Raw genomic sequence first — 11,678 nt, 5'->3', positions numbered from 1 at the left:
GCCTTGCGGCTGTAACACTAAGTGATGGCCAATGAGCAAACGAAAAAGATGACGCGTCTTAAGAAAGATGACTGGTGAATTAGGTAAATCGGCATGCATGTTTAATGCAGCGCAAAAGTAAGCCAAATACAACCTGAATCTGAAAAGTGTGGAGGGGAAGCAGTTAACATTGCTGCCCTTCCCCCCACCTCGAAAAGTGGGGGGGGGGGGGGGCATGGGCCCCTGTCCCCCCTGATCCTACGCCCATGACAGAAGGTCAACACTAAACAACATTAAATTTGCCGCTAAACATAATTCAGTGAGCTAGATCCGCGGACCAATTCGGTGGTCCAAACCGGCGGAACGATTACAAAACGAGAATCTGAAAATGACGCGGTCGAAATTCGGGGACTTTTTGTACGGGGTACACTAAGTTCCCGGGGCACCGCAATGAAGCGTGGTACCACCCGTTAAGAAATCCTGGATCCGCCCCTGAGGCAGCGTAAGATCGGAATATCCGCAAAGAAGTCAGAGCAGTGGGTATTATCATGCATCGTTTCTGCTAGGCGGTAGGCACGTTCCCAGTATACCTAATATTCCCACTCCCATTTTCACAAACGTGTTGCTGCTCATTCTAGGGATTTTTTTCATTAAAAATGAGACCACATCTATGAATTTTTCCGAAGGTGAGGCTCATTCCTAATGAAATTGTCCTTAAAACTTTGCTGTTGTGATATTTTGAGCTTAGAAACGGCAACTGCGGAAGTGAGCGCAACTCGTCCTTTTTGAACTGATTCCGGCGCGGTGTGTAGCTGTGGTGTTTTTGTGTTGCTTTATGCATATATGTGGTGTGGTGTGATGCTCAAATGCGATATATTACATTTATCTCATATACGTGCTGCAACCTTCAGAACTTGGATTAGAAGTATCGGCCCTGACATCTGTTTGTATCCTCTTTCAGCTTGCGGTCTCAGGACCCCGTAACAATAAGCCCTGAACCATGCAGAACGAGTCCGGAGAATTTGTGGACATGTATGTCCCCAGGAAGTGGTAAGCGGATTGCGTTGTGCGGGGAAACGACCCGTGCTTTGAGTTGTGTTTTTGCTGTTTCCACCTGCCTGTTCAGGTCGAGAGCACATTTGCAGCATGTTTTTCATGTGCACAACCTGTTTAAATGAGCTTTGATAGTGTTGCTGCAGGTCCTGCTTGTTTTTACAGTATCACCTGCTCCTGAAGCTAGTTAGGTTCTCTTATTGTCAATCCTCTGTATATTTTCCACAGCCATGTGTGTATGACAAGTGAGCTGAACTTGGAGTAAGATTGTGCCAAACTCAGGCCAGGTCAAATGGTGTAAAGTTTTCTAAGTATTTTAGCTTGAAAATGCTTCAGGTGTATTATTTTTTTGAAGGGCTGATGTGTGCCATAGTTTCTTGAAATGTGGGCTCAGTACTCAGATTTGAAGTGTACATGTGCTGAAATTGTTGCCAAGATGTTATTGCTGCATGACTTCATTAGTGTAGCTCATCTCTAAAAAAAATGGGATTTTAATCAGGTATGTGATGGAGGGATGCAGGGACCATTCAATAAAAAGGATACTTCATGTCAGTACAAGGCATGCTGTAATCTAGCATGTGAACCATGGCAGTCATGCTAGCAAAGTACTGAGGCCACATACAATCATGCTCTGAATAGTGGTGTAACTCACTGAATTGAGGTGGACTTGGTGAACATTACATAAGCATGTAATGATGCTGTCAATGCTCATAGTGAACAATTTCTGCCACCAAATTTTGATAAGCTGCCTTAAATAGGAGGTTAAGCACCACCTCCGCCCTCTTCCGAAATCTTATCAAAATCTGCGATGGTTTGCTCTTGGACCTAGGAATTTGGATGCCCCGGGGCTTTCATCATGCCTTTAAAGTGGCATGAGTTGCCTGGTGTGGCCTTGCTCCCCATTCCATCCAAGCCCTCCTCTGACTGTTGCCTTATTATCTGCATTGTCATTATTGTCCTCCAATCTTATCTTATGTTCTTGTTCAATAAAGTATGAAAAGAAAGGCACCTGTAATACATGGTGAAAATTCTTAGGGCTTATATCCATGATAGGTGTGGTGGGATTTACCTGTCTGGTCCAGTTGGTGTCATAAATCTACTAGATTTTGTCATTAATATTTTCAAGCTATATACCTGTTAAAATGTAGAATAGCATGGAATATTGAGTATGCTAACATGCTAACATTGGTTAAGTTTTTGACTTAAATCATTTGTGCATTGTGGTGCTTATCAAAATCCTCATCAAAAGGGTTGACATGATTTGCAAATGGCACAATGACTGGGTTATAACTACCACTTGGTCTGTATCTTGGCCTGGTGGCTTTAAGGCCCAGATACATTAAATGTCTGGGTTATAACTACCTCTTGGTCAGTTTGGACCTGGGGGCTTTAAGGCTCAGGTACAGGACTGTCCTTCAACCGTGATGTGTCAACCTTTGGCATCAAAACAGGACGTTATAAACATCGTGAAACAGACCCTTTTATGAAATGCCAGTGGCTGTGATGACCATATTGGCATTCCTGGGTCATGGAGCAACCAGGATGCAAACCAGCCCCCATACCCCATGTGAGAGCTGAGGGCACAGCTGATATGCCCCCTAAGCAGAGCTGTTATGCCCCCTAAGCAGAACCCCTCTGAACATTGGTTGGGACACCAGGCCGCAAGGAGCTGTAGGTAATGCACCCTTATGCCTGAACTTGGGCAGAATGTGGACTTGGGTCAGGTGTATCCAGGGGTCAGTCTGCTATGCATGCCCAGCTTCCAGAATACCTTATTCAAATGAATGGTAATAAACAAGATTATGTGGAAGGTATGCTCATCCAGGGTTACTATGGTGTTTGACACATTGATACAAGTTCACCCTGCATTGTTTGCATGTTTCTCATGCTCTCACTTTGACCAAATTGTGGCCACTGCATGTCAGGATGCCCATTTCTTCTGGATGGCCATTTCCAACTCACTCACCTGTAGCAACCTGAAATGATATCTGTTGTAATCACGTGTTATCACCCCAGCTCGGCCAGCAACCGTCTGATTGCGGCCAAGGACCACACCCTTCGTAATCACGTGTTGTCGCCCCAGCTCGGCCAGCAACCGCCTGATTGCGGCCAAGGACCACGCCTCCATTCAGCTGAACATTGCTGACGTGGACCCGACGACTGGCCGCTACACCGGCGACAGCAAGACCTACGCCATCTGCGGGTACATCCGACGCATGGGAGAGTCCGACGACTGCCTCACGCGGCTGGCGAAGAAGGACGGCATTGTTGCAAAGTGAGTAGCAGGGATGTGGTGCGGACACCATGCAAGAACTTGTCTGATGTTCTCACATTTAATAGGTGTGTTGCATGTCCGTTGTGTTTGTTATGGTTGGTGATGCGTAGAATTATTCTTGTAATATCAGCATTGCCAATTCTTGGGGCAGCTAGCATTCGGTGGAGTTTTTTTTAGTTTTTTATGATCACATGCTGAACGTCTGGTTTGGGTCAGGCTGCCTCAGATCGGCCCAAACTACAAATCAGTGTGGGATGTTGTCAAGGCAAACTACCAGGCGTTTGGTGGTGCATGATCACTTGCGGTCAACGTGCCCTGAGACTCAAATTTGTAATTGCCAGTAACCATTCAGTTATACTATTTATTGTAACTTATGTATTGTGGCTGTCCTTTGTATTCCTCTTTACCATGGCACAATAATATGAACTGGTTGCAAAAACAGCATTTTGTGCTAAGTCTAATTGCTATGCAATTATTTGTTGTCATTGTCTTGCTTGAAGTCTGGGTTATAACTACCACTTGGTCTGTTGCTTGACCTGGTGGCTTTAAGGCCCAGATACAGAAAAAAGTGTCTGGGTTATAACTACCCCCTGGTCAGTTGGGACTTGGGGGCTTTAAGGCCCAGTTACAATTTTTTGCTTCTGGTGTGATGCTACAATGGAAGTGGTTGCTTTTGGAATGTACCATGTAGGGATCATATTCAATGGCATACCATCAGTTTCAGGTGTTTTATGTTAAGACACTCATACAGCTGGGTTTAGTGGCACTTTGACTGCAGTGGCCATTTTGCACCCACTTGTCAGTATTAAACAGAGATGGGTGCCATTGGTGGTGTACAAGGTTAGAACTGATTGTGCAGCAGCAAGGATCTTCATAGCTTATACTGACACCTTTCTTCTCTTTGCAGGAACTACTGAGGTGAGCTCCAGCATATCTTCTTGATTGCTTTCTGATGGTGGTGTCAACAACACAATGGGCATGAAGTAATAAGCCTTGTTTAGGTGTGGATTGTGTCCGGTTTTCGTAATGTAATTGGACCAGTATGGTCATGATATGCTCGTCTCGCTCGCATCGGCAGCTGATATTCAGATTCGTTGATCTCAGTTTGGTGACATTAGTTCAGCTGCCATTTGGATTTGATAGTTTTGGCATTATTTGAGGACTGATTTGTGGTCACCACGATCTTTTCGCAATCGGTCCAAGTTGTTTATTAACTACTTGGGGTTGCCATAGATGCTGATGGGTGTGTATGGTGTATTTGCGGTTTAGTACAGTTGTGGGCTGCGAATGGTTCGCGGTAGTTTCGTACCTCTGGAAAGCATTTTACGTGCTCCAAACGCCGCCGCTCTGTTGCGAACCGCTGTTTCGGTGGTAGGTTTATATACGAAGACCTGTTGAAGTTGATGGCGTCAGTAGGCCTTGTTGCTAATACTGTCCTTGTTTGTGCAAAATGGTTATTGCTCTCAGGTTCTAACATGATGATTGTTTTCTCTTTCAGATGTCATCGCCTGTCATGCCGAAATAAACAAAAAAAACCCGCATGTGTCCACTATTTATCGTCTGTTGTAAGGCACACCGGAGCGCCCCATGAACGGACGTCAACGGTGGAACGATTCTCCAATAGGCTTGGCAACGTCTTTCAGACGCTGTGTAGGAGCTATTTGGCTTGGAACCCTGAGTCGTCTTGTTGAGTACTTGGCCTGTGGTTTCAGAAATTTTCACGCAGCTTCACTGCATAGAGCAGGTTACTGCAAGGGTGCATTCAGCGACGCCGCAAAATAATTTCTGTAAAAGATGTGTTTTCTAACATCTAACGCATGAGCATTATGGAAGGAGGAAATCTGAATCTTACGGGTTTTCAGTGATACGCCGCACGCGTCCAAGTATGCGGGTTGTAGCAGCTAGGACACGAGCAATATACGAAGGAATATAGCAAAAGCAATATAGCTAAATATAGCAATAGTGAGAGTCCACGGTGCTGGTTCTAACCGCGGCGTAAAACGTTAAGTAAGCGCTGCGACTGGCGGGGGGATAGCGGATGCGCCCGTGACCCCTCACCCCTTCGTGACCAGGGCATGCTTGCCCTCCAGAGGGCGACGCAGTATGGTGGCTCTAAAATAACTGGTTTTTAAGATCATTAGCTGGTAGCCATCGGGACAAGCAAGGTCAAGCGCCTGTTGCCTCAAATGACAGAGCAGGATTAACGTCTAAAATTTAAAACGGGCTCTGCTACCTCAGGCCGTGTTAAGTGGAGTCTCGTGCACGCCACCGTTTTCAGCAACGTGTTTGGTATCTCAGCTTGGTCAGGAGCAGCCCACTCCCCAAGCGAGTTGCCAAATCCCGGGAGTAGGGGGTGGTCCAGGGTTAGGGCGCTTAGCATAAGTACATGGAAGTCTATTTGGGTTACATTTATTTGAAACCTTAAAAAACCACTATCAAAGATCATAAGTCATTCACAGTCGCCCCCCGCCTCCGTTCGCTGGCTGTGTTCGTCATGCAGCGTCCTCAGATAACACAAGAGCTCCGTAACGTTGGTTCCCATCTTGGCCGAGATGGGCAGAACGCGCATGTCAACCGCCTCCCGCAGCTCCTCCAGATTATCCTGAAATTTGGGCCACGATGAAACAAGGGCGCACGGCACGAGCGGCCATGTCATCAGTGATGCGATCTGCCGTCTAATCGTCCGAAGGTGTGCCAGAAGCGCAAAATAGTTTTCGCTTTCCCTGTCCCCAAGTACACAGCCGTTATATCATCCGCTAGTGTCGAGCGGCACCAGCTCATCCAGCAAGGCGGCTCCAGCGAGCGATGCGTTCACAGAAGCAAGCAATCACCTAAGATTGCGCGAGCCGCATAACCTAACCGGGCCACGAACGTAACCGAGGCTTAACACTGCCGCGGCGGACTGACCCCGGCGCCGGGCAGATCGCACTTGTTGGCCACCAGCGCGTGCGGCCGGCGGGCCAGGCCTGGCTGGAACATGTCCAGCTCGTGCTGCAGCACGCGCAGCTGCTCGGCCGGCCGGCACGACACGTCCAGCACGTACAGCAGGCACGTGCAGCGCTGCACGTGGCGCAGGAACGCGACACCCAGGCCGCGGTTCTTGTGCGCGTCCCTGATCAGTCCGGGGATGTCGGCCACTGCAGCGGAGAGGGGCCGGGTCAAGCGCAGAGGACGCTTGGGAGCTCAACAGGCTGACGAGACTTCGAATAGACTTCACCCGGTGGGTGGGCTACTACCAAGGACAGAGCTCTTCCTGGGGATGATTCCCCAACCCTGCACACGCAGATAGGGGCTAACCACATACAAAGGCAACAGCGCAGCGAGAAACAAAAAAACAAGCACATTGCACAAATGCACGCGAAATAAAGCGGCATGGAACTTATACATAATAAACCTGAACAAGGCAATCCGAGGGAACTTGGTGGCTTTACTTTGGCACCACTTCGCACGGACGCGTAAGACTAGCCATGCCTGTGGGGCGGAGCTGACCTGCCAGCTGGACGTAGTCGCTGTACTCGACCATGCCGACGTACGGCTGCAGGGTGGTGAACGGGTACGCCGCCACCTTGGGACGCGCCCGCGAGATGGCGCGCAGCAACGTCGACTTGCCCGCGTTCGGGAACCCGATCTGCGCACCGGGAGGAGCGACCGCTGGGTGAGCTGTGATCGCGGAGAGAGGGCTGGAGGAGCTATGACTTGGTCAGCTACGGTCGCAGAGTGCTCGCTGGGTCAGACGTGGCCAAGGGGGAGAGGGGGGGGGTGACAGCTGGGTCAGACGTGGCCGAGGGGAGAGAGGAGGGGTGACCGCTAGGTCACGTGGCCAAGGGGAGAGAGGAGGGGGTGACCGCTGGGTCAGATGCGGCCACGGAGGGAGAGCAGGGAGTGAACGCTGGGCCAGATGAGGCCGCGGAGGGCGAGCAGGGGGGTGACCGCTGGGTCAGATGTGGCCACGGAGAGAGAGCAGGGGTGACCGCCGGGTAGGATGTGGCCACGGAGGGAGAGCAGGGAGTGAGCGCTGGGTCAAATGAGGCCACGGAGCGAGACCAGGGGTGCCCGCTGGATCAGATGTGGCCACGGAGAGAGAGCAGGGGTGACTGCTGGGCCAAATGAGGCCACGGAGGGAGAGCAGGGAGTGACCACTGGGTCAGATGAAGCCACGGAGGGAGGGTCGGGAGAGCAGCGGTTGGGCCAGCTTCCACGAGAAGAACCACGGCTGGGTTGCGGCCGCGGGACGTCAGCGGAGTTCAGGTGAAGAGCGGCAGAAACGCCTAATGCCGCTCTCGCTACCTCTGATGGACGAATCCAAAATCTGACGCGATGTGACAGTGAGATTAGCCGGTCGATGTCTATGGCGATATAAAAACACTTATGTTTACACGTTACAACAATGCATCTTCTGAGTTGCATAGCCTCGATGAAAGCGATCAAATGCACGCGTTACCAGCAAATGAACCACGCCAGCAGGCACAGCCCTGCGATACGTGTCACATGACACAGGTGTCACGCACCAGCCCAATGTCGGCCATGGTGCGCAGCTCAGCCGCGTAGGCGAAGCTCTCGCCGGGCGCCCCCAGCTCGGCAAACCGTGGCGTCTGGTTCCTGCGGCAGCGCGTCACAGCGTCAGCGCTACAGCCTGGAGTCGGCACCACGGCGGGGAGTCAGCACGACAGCCCACAGTCGGCGTCATGGCCCACAGTCAGCACCATAGCCCACAGTCAGCACCACGGCCCCACAGTCAGCGCCATGGCCCCACAGTCAGCACCATAGCCAACAGTCAGTGTCATGGCCCAGTCAGCACCACGACCTACAGCCCGCACCATAACCCATAGTTAGCACCACGGTTCAGTCAGTAGTACCATGGCCCACAGTCAGCACCACAGCCCACAGCCAGTGTCATGGCCCAGCCAGCACCACGACCTACAGCGCACACCATAACCCATAGTTGGCACCACAGCAAACAGTCAACACCACAGCCCACAGTCAGTGTCATGGCCCAGTCAGCACCACGACCTACAGCTCGCGTCATAACGCAGTCAGCACCGCGGCTCACAGTTAATACCATGGCCCAGTCAGCACCACGACCTACAGCCCCCACCATAACCCACAGTCAGCACCACGGCCCACAGCGTCACTCACGTGTCTGTGGCGAAGTACTTGTTGCCCCTGCCGCCGGCGCCGCCGCGGGCCGCGACAAACATGGCGCCCTCCACCTCCAGACTGGCGCGCAGCTGGCCGTCATCTGACTGGAACATAGTGCCCACCGGCACCTGTCGGGACCCGACAGCGGAGCTGAGTCAGGACAGGCCAGGGGCTGAGGAGGGCACCGCTTCATCTGACTGGAACATAGTGCCCACCGGCACCTGTCGGGACCCGACAGCGGAGCTGAGTCAGGACAGGCCAGGGGCTGAGGAGGGCACCGCTTCATCTGACTGGAACATAGTGCCCACCGGCACCTGTCGGGACCCGACAGCGTAGCCGAGTCAGGACGGGCCAGGGGCTGAGGAGGGCACCGCTTCATCTGACTGGAACATAGTGCCCACCGGTACCTGTCGGGACCCGACAGCGGAGCTGAGTCAGGACGGGCCAGGGGCTGAGGAGGGCACCGCTTCATCTGACTGGAACATAGCGCCCACCGGCACCTGTCGGGACCCGACAGCGGAGCTGAGTCAGGACGGACCAGGGGCTGAGGAGGGCACCGCTTCATCTGACTGGAACATAGTGCCCACCGGTACCTGTCGGGACCCGACAGCAGAGCTGAGTCAGGACGGCCAGGGGCTGAGGAGGGCACCGCTTCATCTGACTGGAACGTAGTGCCCACCGGAACCTGTCGGGACCCGACAGCGGAGCTGAGTCAGGACGGGCCAGGGCCTGAGGAGGGCACCGCTTCATCTGACTGGAACGTAGTGCCCGCCGGTACCTGTCGGGACCCGACAGCGGAGCTGAGTCAGGACGGGTCGGGGGCTGAGGAGGGCACCGCTTCATCTGACTGGAACATGGTGCCCACCGGTACCTGTCGGGACCCGACAGCGGAGCTGAGTCAGGACGGGCCAGGGGCTGAGGAGGGCACCGCTTCATCTGACTGGAAACATAGTGCCCACCGGAACCTGTCGGGACCCGACAGCGGAGCTGAGTCAGGACGGGCCGGGGGCTGAGGAGGGCGCCGCTTCATCTGACTGGAACATAGTGCCCACCGGTACCTGTCGGGACCCGACAGCGGAGCTGAGTCAGGACGGGCCAGGGGCTGAGGAGGGCACCGCTTCACCGGCCGAGCCACGCAGCGCAGTCCGATCAGAGGAAGCGCACTGTCAGTACCGTTCCAGCTGGCTAGGGCTTCCTGCATCGAAGTGGGTATGGAGTTATCGCAGCAAGGACCCCATGTGATAATAAAGATGAGTGATGAAACCACCGCAGTCCATGTCCATGCCTGGCTGCCGTGTTGCGCCGGCGGGGTGTGGCCGTCGGGCTGACCTGGACGATTAGGTGCGGCGCCGTTTTGCCGTGGCAGTCGTTCTGGAAGCCCTTCTCGCCAGGCTCTGCCGTCAGCACCGAGCTGAGATGGCCCAGACCCTTCACATTGGTACTCGCCTGGGAAAACACATCAACAGCTGCACTTGGGAGGCTAGATGGAAGCCCTCCCATCCTGTGTAGGACGGGGGGCAGCACGAACACATGACAGGCCCAAAAAGCAGATTTAACAGAAAGGCCCCACGCATGGTTTGCAAATTCATTGGGCTTAACTAGAGGAGTCCTTGGAAAGCCAAACAGCATAACCAGGGATACACCAGCATACACCAGCTGGATCCAACTGAGGCTGGGAGGGCCTGACCGTCCCAGTCGAGCAGACGGGAAGACTGAACGCTGGACCTGGACGGCGCCGACCGTCGGTCGCGCCTGACCTGGAAGATGACGTGCCCACCGGCGCCGCCGTCACCGCCGTCCGGGCCAGCGCGCGGGTTGCGGTAGACGCGCGCCAGCGACACGCAGCCATTGCCGCCGTGGCCGCCGGTCACCCTCAGTCTGCGCCAGTCGACGAACGGCCGGGGCTGCGGCGCGGCGCGGCGCGGCGCGTTAGAGGCGCGTTAGAGGCCCGGCGGACGGAGGCCCGGAGTACGCCCCATATTTTGGCACCCTTATGGCAAGATGCAGCAACACTGAGTCCCTCCTTCCAGACAGCTCAGTTGGTCAGGGCACCTGCCTACCGATCCACCAAGCCGTGACAAGGTGACTTTGAGTCCTTTTATGTGCTCGCTATTTGCCCTTGACTGGGATGGTCTACGGACGGTGGCAGCCGCTTCACTAAAGGTCAGGTGACGTTAGAGGGCAGGACGGACCGTGCCGAGCTTTGTGGCACGCTAAATTCTGCTAACATATTTTGCCGTTGACCTGGAATTTCACGATCGCTTGGGAGGGGTCCGAACTCCCGCAGTTGCTGTTAAGTGTAAGGTCTGACTCCAGAGATCTACCCATCTAAAAAGGTAGAATTCAATCCCATTCTTTAATTTCAACAGGAGGAGACCCCAGGCTTGCAGCTCATCTGCACAAGCAAACGATGACACCAGTACACGGGCTCGCGTGCCGACACCAGTCCACCACGACAGGTCGGTAACCACACCGATACACCGGGCAACCCAACAGCAATTCAGCGGGTCCAGCCGGTTTCGGCATCGCGACCCACAGACACGTGCCCACACACAGTCCACCAGGGTACGACCGAAACGACCTCAACACAAAGCGTCACCTGTCCAGAGATCATTCTGTCAACATACCGGCGAAAACTGCCGTACACAACATCATGCCTTAACTCACTATCACTAATCTCAAATCCCCTCTGCCCTAGGATCAAACAATAACCAACACCCAGCCGGCCAGATGAGTGTTAACAGCACACGGCACCACCCACAGGACAGCACGCGGTCCACTCCTCGATCGAAGGCCGCGGTAGCAGGACCCGAGCCGTCCACTCACAGCAGTGCGCCGGCTAGCCGCGGCCTTCCTGCCGGCCAGCGGCACAGGCGGCGGCGGCCCGGTCAGCGCGCGGGCGGCCTGACGCAGCGGGCCGGCTCGCAACCAGCGCCGCACGCACCAGTTGACAGCACCGCCCAGCATTGCCCCGGGCGTCCGCTGGAGACGGTCGTCGGGTCACGGGTTAGAGCAGTGCATCTGTGTCTGCGGGTCATCTGGCTGCAGCAGCCTCCAAGGATGTATCGGATGCACATGTCTCAGAAAGGTCTGATGCTACTTTTTGTTGCCTATACAGTACAATGACAAAACAATGATGTGCACAGCAGGTTTAAAATGCATGAAGCACTTTTAATTTTTGCTTGAAAGACTGCATGGTCACATTAAGGTAAATAAGGAGTAGAATAAACAC

General features: G+C 53.7%; 2 protein-coding genes across 2 annotated transcripts; one reads left to right on the top strand and one right to left on the bottom strand.

The window, feature by feature from the left end:
- The first annotated feature begins 751 nt into the window (after nucleotides 1–751).
- LOC119097907 (40S ribosomal protein S21) lies at nucleotides 752–4,848 on the top strand. Its single transcript, XM_037220853.1, has 5 exons — nucleotides 752–783; nucleotides 941–1,029; nucleotides 3,116–3,307; nucleotides 4,215–4,225; nucleotides 4,806–4,848. The coding sequence occupies exons 2-4, from the start codon at nucleotides 980–982 to the stop codon at nucleotides 4,222–4,224; spliced, it is 252 nt and encodes an 83-aa protein (XP_037076748.1). The 5' UTR covers nucleotides 752–783; nucleotides 941–979; the 3' UTR covers nucleotide 4,225; nucleotides 4,806–4,848.
- Nucleotides 4,849–5,756: 908 nt separating this feature from the next.
- Nucleotides 5,757–11,419, bottom strand: LOC119097900 (mitochondrial ribosome-associated GTPase 2). The gene is made up of 8 exons (XM_037220846.1): nucleotides 11,273–11,419; nucleotides 10,204–10,350; nucleotides 9,776–9,892; nucleotides 8,444–8,574; nucleotides 7,816–7,906; nucleotides 6,797–6,935; nucleotides 6,215–6,444; nucleotides 5,757–5,909 (listed from the first exon to the last, which is right to left on the bottom strand). Exons 1-8 carry the CDS (start codon nucleotides 11,411–11,413, stop codon nucleotides 5,757–5,759), a joined length of 1,149 nt encoding a protein of 382 aa, XP_037076741.1. The 5' UTR covers nucleotides 11,414–11,419.
- Nucleotides 11,420–11,678: the final 259 nt, after the last annotated feature.

Source organism: Pollicipes pollicipes, unplaced genomic scaffold (assembly GCF_011947565.3).
Source record: "Pollicipes pollicipes isolate AB1234 unplaced genomic scaffold, Ppol_2.1 Scaffold_4727;HRSCAF=5580_pilon_pilon_pilon, whole genome shotgun sequence".
NCBI lineage: Eukaryota > Metazoa > Arthropoda > Thecostraca > Pollicipedomorpha > Pollicipedidae > Pollicipes > Pollicipes pollicipes.
This window is presented reverse-complemented; position numbering and strand designations above follow the sequence as displayed.

Coding starts and splice junctions, on each gene's coding strand:
- LOC119097900 (XM_037220846.1), bottom strand. CDS start 11,413: ATGCTGGGCGGTGCTGTCAACTGGTGCGTGCGGCGCTGGTTGCGAGCC. Junction 10,351..11,272: donor CGGCTAGCCGGCGCACTGCT/GTGAGTGGACGG, acceptor GCCGCGCCGCAG/CCCCGGCCGTTCGTCGACTG. Junction 8,575..9,775: donor CGCCGCACCTAATCGTCCAG/GTCAGCCCGACG, acceptor GGGTCCCGACAG/GTGCCGGTGGGCACTATGTT.
- LOC119097907 (XM_037220853.1), top strand. CDS start 980: ATGCAGAACGAGTCCGGAGAATTTGTGGACATGTATGTCCCCAGGAAG. Junction 1,030..3,115: donor ATGTATGTCCCCAGGAAGTG/GTAAGCGGATTG, acceptor TTGTCGCCCCAG/CTCGGCCAGCAACCGCCTGA.